Source organism: Bubalus bubalis, chromosome 21 (assembly GCF_019923935.1).
Source record: "Bubalus bubalis isolate 160015118507 breed Murrah chromosome 21, NDDB_SH_1, whole genome shotgun sequence".
NCBI lineage: Eukaryota > Metazoa > Chordata > Mammalia > Artiodactyla > Bovidae > Bubalus > Bubalus bubalis.
In genome coordinates this window covers 30,457,767-30,475,039 of record NC_059177.1, presented here as the reverse complement: position 1 = coordinate 30,475,039, position 17,273 = coordinate 30,457,767, and the positions used below count along the sequence as shown (strand labels likewise).

The 17,273-nt window shown below is 40.7% G+C and overlaps 1 protein-coding gene across 14 annotated transcripts in view; it reads right to left on the bottom strand.

Annotated features, from left to right (window-relative positions):
- The window catches only part of FOXP1 (forkhead box P1), a 625,706-nt gene that overhangs the window by 139,905 nt on the left and 468,528 nt on the right, over positions 1-17,273 (bottom strand). For all 14 annotated transcript variants that reach the window (XM_044933847.2, XM_044933846.2, XM_044933848.2 and 11 more), the window contains one exon: positions 12,588-12,689. In XM_044933847.2, the coding sequence (XP_044789782.1) occupies positions 12,588-12,689 (102 nt within the window). The remainder of the gene's footprint in view (positions 1-12,587; positions 12,690-17,273) is intronic.

Genomic DNA, 17,273 nt, shown 5'->3' with positions numbered 1-17,273 from the left:
ACATAATTGATTCCATCTTCGCTATGCTTCATTGAACTTCATCTTGATACCAAATACATTTCTGTGTTTTGCCTTTAGTCTCCTTTAATTTTCTATACTTAGGAATTAAAGTTCTATGCCATTAATATTATACCTTAAACAGATTAGTAACTGTACAGAGGTGAGCACACAGCATTAAGGGCAGTCAAACAGCACTGCAGGAGTTTTGTGATTTTTCACTCCCTACTTGGCAACATTCATTTCATCAACCCAATGGAAGATTTAGGCACAACTGACACTGGTTTCTTTTCAATTCTGTGTTTATGGTCTTGAAATGTTCCTAGAGGTTTATGAACTTGAGACCAGTCTGCAACCTCCTCAACTAAAGCAGTATCAGTTTTCCTTTCTTCTTGGCTTAGATGTTTCACTCATTTATTAACTCATCACTCACCCATTCACTAACTCAGAGGGAAGAAATATCTATGAATTGCCTATTTTGTGCCAGGCAGAGTGCAGAATACCACAGCTTCAAGATACAAGACTAGGCACTATCTCCTTGGCTGTTAAGACAAAAGAGCATGAATTCACATACAATTCTGGGAAAACTAGGGTAAGAGAGAGACCAGGATGGGATTTTCAGAACAGCGTGACCCTCATTTACGCCAAAGTGGATGCATTTAGGAAAATAATGCTCCGTCAAGAAATAACGATAACAATAGTAGCAGAGATGATGAGAATAGCTAATATTTGAGTATTTGTTGTGTACTCTGTACTGTTTTAGGCCATTTGTAATGCAGTAACTCAACTAATCTTCATAACTCTACAGGTCAGGCATGTGGTCATCCCCATGTTACAGATGGGAAGTCTGATGTCTTCCCATCGTGTCTGGTTAACCACAACTGACTACCAGCCAAAGGAGAGCCTCTGCTGCACTGCTAAAATGTATATCTGAAAAGGGACTATTTTAACTGAATTCAAATATAATTTGAAGCTTAACAGGTATTCATTTTCCCTTTAAAAGGAGTTTATATAATTATGAGAAGAGCTAACTTTTCTGAGAATTTACTGTGTCCAAAGCACTGTGCAAGCACTTTTCATGCATTAATCATTTAATCTCCACAACTGCCTTCAGGAAGGTGAGGTAATCAGTCACATTCTCTAGATGAGAAAACGGAAATACAGAGAGTTTAAGCTACTTTTCCAAGGTCACACAGCAGTAAGGGTAGTGCTAGGGCTTCAACCTGGGAGCCTGACACCGGAGACCATACTATTAATCATTCTGTGCCTCCTCTCACCATATTCTGAAACACAAATCTCTGTAACTCTCAACCACCCAGCTGAGCTTATATGATGAGCCAGTGTTCAAGATCCTGTGTCTTTCAAGACAAATCACAGTTCATTTTTGACCACAAAGAAGTAGAGGTTCAGGATAAGAACACAGTTTGCGCTAACTCAGATAAGGATATGAGGAAAACACAAAGAGCATGTTTAATTTTAGATAGTATTTTAGTAGTTGCCACAGGATCTATTAGATGTTGCAGAAACAAATAATCCCAGGTCTTTCTCTACTCTGCTATGTGATCAGCACAGACTATGTCGATAAGTCAGCCTTGGTAGGTAAAAGGAACACATACCACTCTTCCCAACTCCAGTGCCCATGGCAGACATGGCTAATCAATCACGGTGGTCCTACAAAGGCCAATGTGGTTTAAGAATCTTTCAAACAGCATTCTAGGCAGAGCCACTTCAGATCTACATGAAACAAAACCTCTCAGCTCTGTCTATTCTATGTGGTTTGAACTCTTAATTTTATTTCTAGAATAAACAACAGTTACATTACACTATCAAATAAAGAACAAACCAGATATAATGTCACCGATGTCTTATTAAAGACAGCCTCATTAGGTTTGATGGAGCAGCTCTTCGGTGTGCAGACAAGGGAGTAACTGACTGCGGATCCTTCATTGAGAGAAGATGGGAAGCAACCCACTAGGCCACAGCAACAGATATCAATGAAAAAGAATCATGGGGTGACGTAGAGAGAATTTAGATATGGGAAAACATGGCATATCAAATAGCTTTTAATTTCCTTCTGAAGAAAACAGAGATATAATTTGCTTGGACTTAAACACAATTTAATCACTAGGGCCTTCTGCCTAAATGGCAAGGGTTAGAACAAGCCATATTTGGAATCCTGGATTTGGAGGGCTTAGAAACACTATCAGATGGACTGTGCTTATGACCATCTCCTAACAGAAGGAACCATGGCTCTGAACCGACTTCCCACCCCCTCCAGTAAGAGGACTCCAACCTCCTTCTCAGGTCATCTGATTTAATCCCAGACTAGAAAACTAAGAAACCAGAAGAAGGTGAAGAGTGTAGACTGTGTATGAAAGTTAAGAGTGGATCACTGAAAGCTCTTGAAGAACAGAATAACATGGCATTGCAGGAAAAGCTGAAAGCAGCAAGGCTGAGATCCTCACCAAGACCAGAAGATGCTCTGAGGGTGTGGAGTAGGATAAATAACTGGTTTTTGCCAAGAGCTAATAAGCACATCCTTCCTGAAGGTCTGAACTCTGGAACGAAGGAGCAGCAGGGGAAACACAGAGAAAGGAATGGACACGATATGCCAAATGGAAGGAAAAATGGCAGCTCTGATAACGTGGTGGGGATGAGGGAAATGATGAGGTCGATGATGACGCATGAGTCTGACTAATAGGGCCTGGCAACAAAAATGATCAGTCGGATTAGAGGTGACTTAAATGGCTGTGAGGGTGAGCTAAGAGAGAGCCATGGACAGGCAGCTGAGAGGGGTACACACAGGCGTGGAGTCATGTGTCCAGAGGCACAAGAATAAGCAAACAGACAGAGGCACTACTGGAGACCATCCAAAGAACTGACCTTCGGGAAAGGAATGAACTTGGGTTCCAGAAGAGAATCGCGGACCAAAAGAGGATGGGATGGGGACCAGGGGGTGCTGAACTAAAGAGGTTTAGAAGGCAATTTCCAGGAACAAGAGTCAGCCAGAGGACCACAGGTTACTAAGTCAGGCAAGTTGAGGTAAGGATGGAAACACGGCCCCTGCGTTTGGTGACAATCACATTCAAGACAATGAGCAGAAAAGCCAGATTTGGGGGAGGTTAGGAGGGAAACTGGAAAAAAAAAAAAAAAAAAAAAAAAGATGGAAACAGCAGACAGAATATTCAGGTTCTAAAAGCTTGGTAGCAAAAGAAGGCACTAGAGGAGAACAGCTAGGAAGGACTGAGTCATCCACAGTTTTTGAGTTACCCTTTTAAAAATCCACATTTTACCACGAACACCAATAAATGCTAGGCTCTGTCTGTTTGAATGTTTACCGAATTTCCTCAATGGGATGTAACATAAAAGGACAAGGGCTGGCAGGCCTTGCCCAATTGTGTCCTGGCAGCTTTAAATTCTACTACTTAAGTAGTTAAAAATCTGTTCTTTTGATGAAGGGGGAAAAGTTATGAATAGAAGTCAGCAGCCCTAGACCCTTTAGAAATGACGAGTATTCAGCCTCTGTAATTTACTGGGCAATAATTTCTAACTCAAACAATTCCAATGGCAAGGCAGCTCAAGTCCACCCAAAGTTCAAAATGGGATATGTTCTCTTTAAAATTTTGAGAGCGACTAAATATGACAACCATCTGATGTATGAAAATTATTCACAACCAAAAACAGACAGTCTGGAAATAGCCAGGATGACTTCATTTAGACAGAATTACCCAAATCTGTTTCTAATATACACAGTACACATAATAAATTTTTACAATATGACAAGGAAAACAAACTTAATAAAAGTTCCCGATCTTTTGTTACACAAGCATGCTATATCCATGCTATGTTTATAATAGTTTGCTCATGATATCACAGCTCAGTAACAAAGGCCCAAGCAATACAAAAACAGTTACTAGGCATGACATCAACTCACAACTACCGTAATTACATCGGTACACAAATTTCCCAAACTGTACATTTTCCAAACTGCTTCTCAATTTCAACGGCTGCCTTTAGACAATTACTTGCAGAGTTGTCTGCAGGCTTTGAGTAATACCCGTCTTTCTTCTCTTTCCCAAGCGTCATTTCCCTTTAGAAAGTGCATATTTCAATTACAAGCACTATTTTTCAAATATGCCCATAAACATATGTCCAAATTAGGAGACGGTGTGGTCTACTGGTTAGTGACAAGCATCAGCAACTCTGATTTCATTCCATTCATTGTCTCTGCTTGTGAGGCCGAGGCTTTCCTCCAGGGAGAGAAGGGAGAATGACACGGACAGAAGCAGAGTCTGGAGGTAGGCTGTTTGAACTAGTATCCCAGCTCTGCCACTGTCAACTGTTGGCCCTGGGCAAGTTCATTTCTCTCTGTTCTACTCTCTTCGTCTGTAAAATGGGAATAATCATGGAATCTACCCTCATCCAGTCATTGTTTAGTAGCTGGCTCCTGGGAAGTACAATCTAAGTTTTGTTTTTTTAGAAAATATTATTACTGCTGTATTTCTGGGACTCAGTTTCCTGTCTGAAAACCTGGCTTCAATTACTCTGAACCACGGTGAATTGCATAATTTTTCTAATGTTAGGGCAAGACTTTCCTCTAGGTCCTGTTATCTGGATAATGAGGTTCAAGAACCAAAGTTTGAATACATGAATGAATGAATGAAACCCATAGACTGTGTAATACCCAACAGTTACAGAAGTACAAAATATCATCCTGTAGAAATTGGTTTTCATCCGACTTCTCTAATTGCTTGCTTTCATGTTCCTACAGCGAATGCTGATAAATACCTCCAACTCAATTGAAATAATCAGCATAGGGGAAAAAAGATATTGCCTTATGATTTCAGAAGCATCTCTCTCTAAGGACCAGACTTTTCTGGCCCATCCCTTGTGCACGACCTCTGTCTCACTGGGTTGCATGGTCAGCTGGCTTTCCTGACTGGGCAGGGCGCCAGGGGAGCTCGACTACCCCCATTGTCACTTCTGGTCCATGGTGCTTGCACCAAATGCTGTTATTCTAGGCTTCAGGAAATTTTCTAACCACTGGACAGGGTCCAATGCTGTGTGCTAATGAGTTTCAGATTGGAGGACTTCACTGTTCATGTGTCAGAAAAGTGTCATGGTTTCTGGTGAGGTGGGGGCAGGGAAGAAAAGACACACACAAAAAAGGAAGAAAAAACAGTAGTTAAAAAATGCTGGCTACTCAAATTGACAGGGAACGTGACCTCTGCACTTCATCAGAAATTCCTGCAGACTTACAAAATAAAGGAGTTTGCTTTTATCACACACTGTGAGGCTCATATGGAAAAATGGAAAACACTACATCACTTGACCTCAGTATGGCCCCTTTCAACCACAGACGAATATTGTGTACAAAATTTCTAAATCAACTTAAGATGTTCCAAAAAAAAAAAAAAAGCTTTAATTTTCTGCATTAGACTTGATGATTACTATTTTGGTTCTTGAGATTTTGCTTAGAAGGTTCACACAGGAAAAGGACTCATAATTCCAGGAAGAGAATTTTCTCACTTGGGGAATATTCATGGTCTGGCGTTTGCTGGGTGGGCACATCACGGTCTACACTTCCCTAGACTCCTTGGAAAATAATGAGCCAGCCTCACTTACCCAGGATTGAAAGTCACCCAAGACTGAATCATGATTATTTGCTTACATTAACAGAACATTAAAACCAATTTTAAACAACTTAAGGAAACTCGAGCCATCTTTGCTTGGTGATTCACTTCTCTGGGAAGTTTTCTTCCCCGCATCATGGCAACCATCAGGCTTGATATCAAGATTTCTCACCATCCCATCACAGTCTACCAAAGAAGATGCCCTTCTTAGGAGAGTTTACTTCACAGGCCTTTTTTTTTTTTTTTTTTAAGATTGCATTTCAATTTTTTTTTTTTTTTTTGCCACGGTTAGTACCAGCGACTTTAAAAATCCAATCCTTTCACATCCTCCAACTGTCATCAACATTTTTTTCAGACGATGTCAATAAAATTGATTGCCTGCAGTTCTGAATTCTGCTCTGCACATGGAAACAATATCATTTGTTTTAAAGTATTTTCGATGGGGGCGGAAGGAGAAACAGAACGTCAGCAAGCCTATCCACAACATTGGGGTGGGCCAGGGGGCGGGGGTTGGGGAACAAACAAGAAGTTAAGTAAATGGTCGGCTGGAAACTTTGACAAAAATTCCCGATATACAAACCCTAAACCTTACTGCTTTGCTGACTGATATGTCTTCCTGTCAGATATGAATGATGTTTCTGGAACATTAATATGTTCATTAAATTCTAACTCCCTGTACTTAAAATATTCTGTATTTGGCTCAGAGGCATCTTGACAGCTTTGTTGTAATCATATATGTAAGGCCGCAGAGGACACAGTTGTTGAGATGCCTCATACCTACAAGCAATCTGTTGCTTTTACAAGTTTAATCTAGGTATTAGGGAGCTGACTGTGGAACCATGTCGACTTGACATCTTCAACTCAGTTGTATATCATAGAAACCACTATGGGTGGTGACAGACTCCCATGATGCTCAGCAATCATCCATACCTCTAACTCCCTAATCTGTAATACTACAAAATACAGCTCGGACTGTTTTTTTTTCCCCCCCCTCCCTCCCTTTTCCAGAAGCACAAGTGGACGACCAGCAAGGGTCCAACAGTGTTATTCCTAATTACCTTTTTTTTTTTTTTTCACTCTTGATCCTGTGGCTCTCATAATTAGTTACCTGGGGCTGCAATCCAATTTGAAGTGATGACAAGAAAGTGATCCATGAAAAAGTAATAAGTTAAATCCAATTTCAGCCTTCCTCTAATTAAATGCACATGGAACTAATGACTCCAACCCTAGCATTTCAGTGATAATGGTAATTAGCGAGGTGGGAGTCGCTCTCTTTTTCAACACTAGAGGTGTAAACCACAAGGTAAAATGGTAGGAGCACTCTTAATTACACGTGCCATTTTGTCAGCAATTTACACATTTTTGACCAGTCAAGTATGTTTTTTTTCCCCTATGTTCCTTCCCACCTCCTCGCCCCAACAATGATTATAACATACCATTTCCATGTTCCAGCACATGGAAGCTCTTAGGGCACTTCAGGCTGGAGAATAAGAAATAACTTTTCTCTGCTGTTGTTCACTGCTGTGATATCTACACACGTGTGTGCGTGCATACACGTCCACAGAACGACAATTTGGATAATTATGCAAGTCTTAGTCTCTTAATTGAAATCTACATATTTACAGTGGAGATTAGTTTTTGTTGGTTCAGTTTTATTTTTGCTTACGATATGAAAAAAATAATAAATGTGTTTATTGATGGAAAACATAGCAGTCAGTAGATGCTGAGTAAATACACACTGAAGGAGAAGGAATAATTAACTTCTAGGTAGCATACTGGTTGCCTATAGTCTTAAGACACCTGGCTTCTTAGCCTTGCGTTGTCATGGTCTGTGTGCTCTGTAGCAAGTCACTTAACCTCTCTGAAGTTCCACTTTTTCTCCTCCATAGAACGGTTTCATGATACTCCCTACACTACAAAAGAGCTATGGAGCTAGTTCATGAACCTGAATTATCTTTGCATATGAAGACATGTGCACGTGGTGACAAAGACACACTTACACTTCAAATGTTAGCATGACACTTACATTTGAACGTTCAGATCCGTGTAAGCAAGTATCATATAATTCAATGTACAAACTGGGATAGTTTTAAGAGTCAGAGTTATTAATAAATCCACTCAGTTAACAGGCACAGACTAGGGCAGTTCTGGACAGACACAGGGTCACCTTATATACAGCTGAAGTTGAATTAGCAAAAACGAGGGACCTCATTATAACATAACTCACATGAGGTTTGAGGTTTGGTGCCAAGGACAAAACACTATTTTGGAAAAAAAATAATAATTTTTTTCCAGCAAGATAACTGAACCTTGGCAAACAGATGGACTTCTTGAACTTTGTGAAACCTTCGTAATGATGCAAAATTCTGTGTGCATGTGCATTTTTCTAGAAAGAGGCCCTGTTTCTATCATATTTTCAAAGGTGTGCAAAATCTGAAAGAATCAATAACTTTTTAAAAACATCTTTTCTTATTGTTTCTTATCACAACATATTTTTGGGGGTTTGAGGATTCTCCAAAGTCATGTGGCAACAAAATCTTAAAAGGTACCAAAATTTCAATACTTTCTGTCAATCTCCTGCCAGAGATACCAATTCTAGACAGTGAAAACTCCAGACATTAAAAAAGAAAATCTGCCTCCCTCTCCTGAATTACACGCTTTACTAATTCATTGCATAGGGATACTTTTTAAGGGTCAGTTATTTCAAAACCACTCCATTTCAGTATCTACCACATAAAATCATAGTTTCCTTTAAAGGTTTCCTCTTACCAATTTATTCCTCAGTGAATAACGTGGAAATGATATGAGGTACTAAGATTATATGTGACATTAATGCCAAGCAAAATGCTGCCTAAAGCATGTTTTATATAACTGCAAATAAAAATGTTAAAAAAACACCTGCTGAATCTTGCATTTTAACCTCCTCCACTTAAAACCCAGAGTCCTCATTATAATCCTGAGCTTCTAAAGGGATGAAAAAGGCTGACCTTCCAGTTGATTCCACCAGCTCTCCTACCAGTGAAATAGCCCCCTATATGAAGGGCCTGCATATGAGATAAACTTGGAAGGAGGGGATGGGCAGGAGAGAAAAGTATCAGGCGACTGGTTTCAAGTTCAAGTTCTTTATATATGGCCTGAAACTGTGGTCAGCTCTCCATGGTAAGCAACACACAAGGTTTACTTTCTTTCTTAATGTGAATGCTGCCAGAATACACATGTACTTTTACTTTCTTAGGAGAAAATGTGTCATTTGATTTCCTTCCAGTTTATGTCCTCGTGCCAACAACTAAAATGCTTAAAGAACCCAAATGAATTACTACCCAGAAACGGTGGTCAAAGTTCCAAAATGTGATCAATAAAATTGCTCATCTACTCACAAATTAATCTTCAGCCAGTAAAATTACACATTTTCGAGGTTATGAGCACACCTGCACTGTTAAGCATTTATTTCACTTGTTTTAGCTATCTTCAGAAGTAGATAAATATTTATAAAAGCAAGCCTTCTATTTTTACTCACACACAGTTTTCTTCTTGCGGCAAAACCTGGTTAATTCTTTCACAGCTCAAAAGCATCCTGCAGGCAGGGTCTGTCTCCTAGACAGGTCTGCAGCTCTGATCACCAGCCTCATGTCCCACAAGTTGTAGCTGTTTTACTAACATTCGCTGAGTTGCATTTAATTAATTCAAATCCTTCTGAGGCTGAATTTATGATGGGGACAATTTCCAATCTTCACTCATACCATTCATAAAAAAATTTGCAAAGCAAATTAATAGACCAAATAAGGAGCTATTTAGGTTCCTAAGTAGAATATTTTTCCAGAACTTCAGAAGCAGTATCTGTATCCGATTCATGCCTTCACAATAAACTACAATGTCACCCAAGAACGCGATCCACTCAGATTTAGTTCAGTACGTGTATCTGCAAAGAGTGTCATGTCTCGCTTATTTACTCTCATTTTGCTGAAATTAGTCCAGATCAATGATGTTTGACTACATTTTGTGATCTCTGTCGAGTAACCACTTATAACCTCCTCTTAACTTTCCATTTTCTTTTGTTTGTATCATCAGCCTGTGAAACTGGAGAGCGCTGCCAAACATAAAGCAGGGAAGTGTGAGATTTGCTTAAAATATGAGTCACAGTATATTTGGGGATTTGGGTTTCTCTCTTTTTTTTTCCTCAAGCTATCAGCAGATCAAATCCTTCTTCCCTGTCAAGCCTTCCTCTGTGCGGAAGATCTGAAATTCACTAAAATAGGTCTAGGTAGGGGGGGGTAATGAGATCAGAGAGGAGTACTGTTAGGATCTGCTGCAGGATTTCCCTTTCATGTCAGAGCCACTCCGGCTGAGATGCCCCAGCAAGGACATGGCTTGGCAAGACATATTTAAATGTGAAGGTTATTCCTTCCATGAATCACCAAGTCTACATACGTATTTTTACAGCAAGGTAACATGCCATGTGGCCTCGGTTAGTGAAAATGTTTCCTGTTTGTGGAAGGCCAGGCGATCGAATAAAACTACGTGAATCTGCATGACCCTACTAGGCAGCTGAGGAGACACAGACTATTATGCACAGGTGTGTACACACACACACACACACACACACACACACACAGGTCAACCGCTCCCCCTGAAGCAACTCTTAAAATTGGTCTAAATTCTTTGCTTGTCAGTTCTTTCACTGAAGGGACAGGAAAGGACTCGGAACATCGTCTTTAGCTAATTCAGCATCCAACATGGCCCCCTTGTCCCGCGCTTTTCCTACAGACTGAAGTGCTCAGCAGAATGTGTTAGGCTGGTTTTGATACTGTCCTTTGCCAAGAAAAACAAAGCTCTCTGTGTCATACTCTTCTGGTGGCTAAAAACCTTGTAACAGGCAAGAAGGGGAAAATGCCTTCCAAAGGAAATCCCCTAAAACTTGACTTCATATATTTAGCCCTAAAGGAACTTCATTCATCTTGCCCTTTGCTTATCTAAATAGGCCTTATATAATTAAAAAAGTAAATAGAAAATAAGTCTGGTCCAAAAAAATACAACTCAACACTGAAGAGCAGTTTATTAGACCATTTTTGTGTGTCCTTTTAAAAATGATCTCCAACAATAACACTACTATATGTAAAATTTTGTGCCCCCCAACAATAATATATTGTTATTTTCCCAATGCATTTGAGATCTGATAAATTCAAGAGGAGTCATAGTATTTTTAAGGCTGTGAGAGCTCTGAGGGGGAGGCCGAAAGAATGGACAGTCATTTGAATCACTGAGTGACAGGCTGGGCTAGCTCCCTGTATACATTAATAAATTAGAATTTTAATTGTGTCTCTGTCTGCAGGAGATGCCCCAGTACTTTAATATGTACCAACAATTGGCTATGTTCTGGAATCTGCAATGTGGCCTCCACTGCTGACCTCTGAAACACAATTCCCAGTCTGACTACGGAAACTGTTCAGTTTGATCCTTTCAACTTATTTGAATCCTGACAAATAAGCTCACAGCTGAAAGGTCAACACAGTCATATTTCATCCTCCAGAGCTGTTCTTAAGACATCGGCACAACAAAGCACTGCTTATAGCACCTGACACGGGACCTCAGTGGCACTGGACCTCATTAAAAATGTCCCCGGCATTCATACTCACGAAAAGGCATATGGGTTGGCGGTGGTTCTCCAAACCACTGCTTTTAGAAGTGTTAGGAATCAATGCACACTATGATTCAACTGTGCCAAGAAAGTGCCTCTATATCATGCTGAATGTGCCCTAGACAGTGACAATTTACAGGCAGATGTAGAAGAACTAGAACGTGTGGTCCAAGGTCAGTTTGATCTTTGTAGGATAATTTAGGGACTGGTACCCTGGTTCTCTCTGATCTGAAAAAAGTCAACCCAAGCTAGATTCTGGGTTGACCTTGCGGTCATCTTAATCAGCATCAACTTATAGCATCAACCAGCTTCCACTTATAAATTCTTTTCTAGAATGTTCAGTGTGGGAAACTCAATATTGTTTCCCATTTAGGGGGTGCCCACTCTTAGCTCTGAAAGTAGTGATGAGCTGCCTGGTATTTGCAAGTGCCTTCCCTGTCCTGCTTGTGAGCACAGATACACCGAGTTAAGTTTCTCTGAAATGTCTATGATCATTTTCTGCTTCAAGTCAAAGATTGAAAGTAGATATTTGTGAACTCACGCCTTCCAGTCTGCTAACTCCTGCCTTTAAAGTTTCTGAAATGAGAAGCTGCTAGTCTTTACATACAGACTGCTTGCTGATTTTTATTAATAATTTAGAAATATCTGAGAAACACCCACTGAAGAATAGAGGATGTATTACACTCAATACTAGGTGTATTGAAAATACTCTATCTTCCTCAAGCCAAGTAAGTTCTTGACAATATTAACATTTTAGACTGACTAGTTTTCTCTTGAGGGAGGCTGTCCTGTACACTGCAGGAGGTTTAGCAGTATTCTCAGCCTCTCCCTACTAGATGCCAGAAGCACCCATTCCCCCCCAAGATGTGAGAGCCAAAAATGTCTCTAGACACTGCCCACTGTCCTTTGAGGGGTAAAAGCACTCCAGTTGAAAACCACTGCACTGAAGTAACGTGTGTGTGTGTCCCAATTCTAGACAGATCACGAGAGAATGAGTGACATATGTGAGTACTAGGAACTTTTCCCCATTGGTAAGCCACACAGCCTAACAAGCCACCCATGCCAACAATTCCTCAGCCATCGATTAAATTGTCTCATTAGATTTTCTTACTCCCAACAACAAAACTGTTGGTTGAACAGACATTTTTCTTCCCAAAGTGTCATGCGCTACTATTAAACAAACAAAAACAAAATGCACTTTTCCTTTGCAGAAGATTTCCTTACATGATTTGCAATTCTCAACACAGTCCACTTCTAAATGGTTTATCAGCTATCCCAAAGTGTATAACATCAACTTAAAAAAAAAATGACTTGTTACTTACCTGAAGGGCTGGCTGCTTGTCATTCCTCTTGGGAGACTTTAACCCACTAACTTGCTGCTGTTGTTGCTGCTGGAGAAGAAGCTGTCTTGCCACTTGAAGCGCCTAGAAGGAAAAATAAAAGGAAAACATTCATCTTACTACACAGGTTCAGAGGCTCCTTCACAAAAAAGGATTCCAGGAAGGACACATGAGGATGAGATCTTGACTTTTCCATTTCCGGGCAAATAAAACAGCAAATCAAACTTCCCATCAGTCTAAGTTGGAAAACTTTCCAGAATTTGGATACATTTTCTTTGCCAATTTCATCCGCAATTCCTCAAGCATAGCAATCCATCTACGCAGACAATGGATTAATATCATAAATCTGACATGCAATGTAGAGTATTAATGCTTGGGACATGGAGGAAAGAGGGCAGAGAGAGGCCACAAAAGAGCAGGGCAAAGTCAGGAATTTCAGAGACACTAAAGGGCTCTTTTCAAAGGTACCTTCATCCTTCTCCGATTCTTGAGGGAGCTTGGGAACTCGAGTTGAAAGTAACACTTTCACCTCATCTGAGCCCAAATAAAAAGCAAAAGCTAAGTAAGTGGTGGACCACCCTGCAGATAAAGGTATTCGTGAAGGAAGATCAAAATGAGGTGACCTTGATGGACTATGTAAGAAAAAACTTAGTCTGACCTCTAAGTCAGCTCAAAAGGTACCTTATACACCTGTGAACAAAACTGCGCTGAAAACAAACGCGTCTTTTGAGTGTATACCATGGGCTAGTTTTTACTTAAAGGTAGAAACTGGGGAGGTGCTAGCAATTAGAGCTAATGCCAGAGGAAAAAAAGGAGGTTCCTCCAAAGGGCAGAATACATGACTGAGCAATCTTTCCTCAAGTTCAAATAAAGGGACTTCTCTGGTGGTCCAGTGATTAAGACTCCATGCGTGCACCGCAAGGGGCGTGGGTTAGAGCCCTGCACAAGAAACTAAGATCCCACATGCTGTGTGGCCAGAAAGTGAAAAAAAATAAGAGATACTATTTAAAAAAAAAAAAAGCTCAAATAAAAAAATAAAAATACATCACCAATAAACCTTTGTGAGGTCATTCACTGACAAAGGATTTATTAGGAATAACATCTAGCTCCACCTTTCCAAAGAGGACAGCAGGGCTGGCAACAGAAACCAGAAGTTTGCAGACCTTTCGCTAGAAAATCACATGGCAAGTTAGGCTATCCGAATCAATTCAGCTGAGAGCCAAGAAGGTGCACACGGAGATGATGTCGAGAAGGTCTGTTAAATGATGTGCTTGGAGTTTAGAGACAGGACAAGATTCACTGGGGAGCACATCAATAATTGTTTCTACACGACAATTATTTGTGCCTGGAAGATTCAAACAAAGATGTGGTCCACATATCAAAAAGATCTGACACTATAATCTTAGAAAGTGTGAAAAATGGGCTTATGATGGTAGTATATTTTTCAAAGAGGAACAGATGTCATTTACATAAGAAAACAGTGTTTACAGTTCCAAGAAAAGTTAGAGAGACACGGGGTGCAGCGGGGGAAGGCAAGGTGGTGTGGGAGTTCCCATGCACTCAACTCAGGGGAAGGGCAATGCAAGTGGTCAGGGGTATATGCTCACCAAAAGATTACTAAAAATGTTTAATCAGCAAGAGGACTACTTCTCCTCAAAGGACAATCTCATTACACTGAGCTTATGACTGTAGTGTGGTCACAAGAAATATTTTTAAGATGCTACGGAAGGTTGTATACTGCCTTTGTATCTAAGAGGTGCAAAGGGAGGCAATGAAATGAAGCACAGATAAATCAATGGGTGACAAAGAAAAGATCCTGGGAAAGATGGACCCCTCCTGTCCCAGCTCCCTGCTGCACCCACCCTTACTGTCCCTTCAGCAGCCTTCCGTCTAGTGAACTCACCACGACCAGCCCTTCGGATGGAGTGGACGGGCTACTGCGTCTGGGAAGGGAGAGACATGTTCGAGAAAGACTGCCTGCGAGAGCCTCGGGAAGAGAGGCTGTCTGAGAGGGGCATCTGGAAGCCAAGACGCCTGGGAGAGTTGCCTGAGACTCCAGCCTGCTGTCTCTGAGGAGGATTCACCATCACTGGACTCCGGGTTTCCTTGTCTCCTTGGAGACGCTCAGTACATGCGTAGGTGTACAAGTGGGCAGAGTGAAGATTTCATTTATATCATATAAGAAAAATAGTCCCCACTGCAAGGTGCCTGCAGGAGCAAGAACCCCTCCTCCTACTATGTATGTCCCCTTAGTTATTTCACATGAAGGTTTTACTGCTTTTTAATGTAGGAAAGGGAAGTGTTATATATTTTAATTGCTACCGTCAGAGTTCCCAGGGTAAGCAAAGAAGGGTCTGGCTACTAGTTGGAAAGGCAGACAGAAGGTGTGGAGATGAATGTGAAAAGAATGTGCAGAGAAAGATATGGTGGGGAAGAGGAGAAAGGTAAGGTCCATCTAAGACCAAAAGGGATCAAGCCAAGAAAATCAGAGTAATGGCAACTCCAGAGCCACAAATATTTGTTAAAATAATTTACCATGTTTCATCAAATTCTTGGAGAGCAGGAATTTGATTTTCAAATACTCAATTCTCAGAGAATCTACACAATAAGCTTCTCATTTAAGCAAAAGGCATACTATTAAGTGTCCTTAAAAAAAGTTCATACACACAAAGAAACTACTCTGATATGAGCATGTTCTCATAAATGCACTTCAACAAGAGAAAGCATAGGACTCAAAGTTAAATTTTCAACAAATGTTTACTGAGCTGGCTCTATACATCTCAAAATTAGCTACTGGAATCCTTGCAATTTTCCTGCTGGGAAGAAGGGAAAAGTCATTTATGTGTAGAACATAGTTTTCAGACCCAACATGGGATATATCGAATTACACAGTCACGTAAAGAGCGCCAGCCTTTTCACAGTATTTCAGACAAAAGCCCCAGCAAAGAAGAGAATTAAAGATAGAAGCACAGGAACAGAAAAGACTGAGGATCTTGTATGAACATGAAAGAAATTTTAGTCAAACCACTGAAGAAAGAACAAATGATGAAAATGTGTAATGCATGCATTCATGCTAAGTCACTTCAGTCGTGTCTGACTCTGTGACCCTACGGACTTTAGCCCGCCAGGCTCCTCTGTCCATGGGATTCTCCTGGCAACAATACTGGAGTGGGTTGCTGTGCCCTCCCTCCAGGGGATCTTCCCAACCCAGAAAGAACTTGCATTTCTTATGTCTCCTGTACTGGCAGGTGGGTTCTTTACCACTGGCATCATTGGGAAGATACCCTGGAGAAGGAAATGGCAATCCACTCCAGTATTCTTGCCTGTAAGATCCTATGGACAGAGGAAACTGGTGGGCCACAGTCCATGGGGGTCACAAAAGAGTCAGACATGACTCTGCAACTAAACAGCAGATTTCGTCCTCAAAATGAACACAAACAGGGAAAACAACTTCAAATATTGGGATAGAGAGACAACGCTAGTGCAAGGAATTATTTATCTTGATATGAACTGTTATGAATTATCCCATAATAATTCCCTGGCCTCCTCATCAGTATGAGAACAAAGGTGGGGCAAAGCACTAATACTCCACACCCTTCAAAAAAGTCAACTGCAGTCTCAGCCAGAATGTGAAAGCCTTATTTATTAGAATTTATAAAGTGCAATGTTTTCAATCATTAAAGGGCATTTGCTTTTCGGATTCCCATGATACTTAAATCACTGTAATCTGGATTTAAAATCACCAAAAAGAAGAGAAATAAATCCTTTGTGTATGAGACTATGTATTTGACATTATCATCATTATCATAGAAATCCCCAGTATCTACTGTGTGTAGAGTCTAAGATGCTTACTGTCAAAGTCACTGTCAGAAAAACATGGGAATGACAGGTCGAATCCCATTTGGGAACTGCATCGGAGACCTGGATGCAATCTGTTCCCCACACATGCTGACTTGATAGTGAATTTTACCTGTTCCATGCACCAAAATCATGAAAAGGAGATTCATGTCTTTCATCTCAGATTCTACTGCCTGAACCTCAGAGATGTGTCCCAACACAGCTAAGAAATGAGGATGGATTTTTTTACATTTTTATAATAGCATCTCAGTCGTGACTGAAGAAAGGTCTCTTAAGACATATTGTTTCAAGATACAAGTAGATTCTTTGGGCTTCCAAATAAAGATATACATAGCTACTGTGTGTGTGTGAGAGAGAGAATATGAATAAATAAGAACTTGTAAAACACTGGTTTCAGCTGTGACTCAAGTTGCAGACCAACTGTTAGCGTAAGTAACTTAAAAGGTCCCATACAATCTCTGGAGACCTTTTTCTCTCGGTGGCAGTTTCCTGGGCTGGGTTAAGTCAACACTTCCTTTAGAACAGATGTGACAATCGCCTGGCCTTGGATAATGTGGTGCTGTACTTGACGGCCAGGCCTGTGGGTTACAGTAAAGATACAGGTTGAAGATGTCAGCATGGAGGCAACTGATAAAGCCAGCCACTTACAGCCCAGCTGCACACAATTCTATTTATCTTTCTTCAAAAGCTAAAATCAATCGCCCTGCGAGCTAACAGGAGCAGAAGACATACACTGCCTCCCTCTCTTGCTTGGTTGCCGTCGAGGCCTCAGTCTCTTGGAGGCACCTTGTGGTAGGCACGCCGGGGACC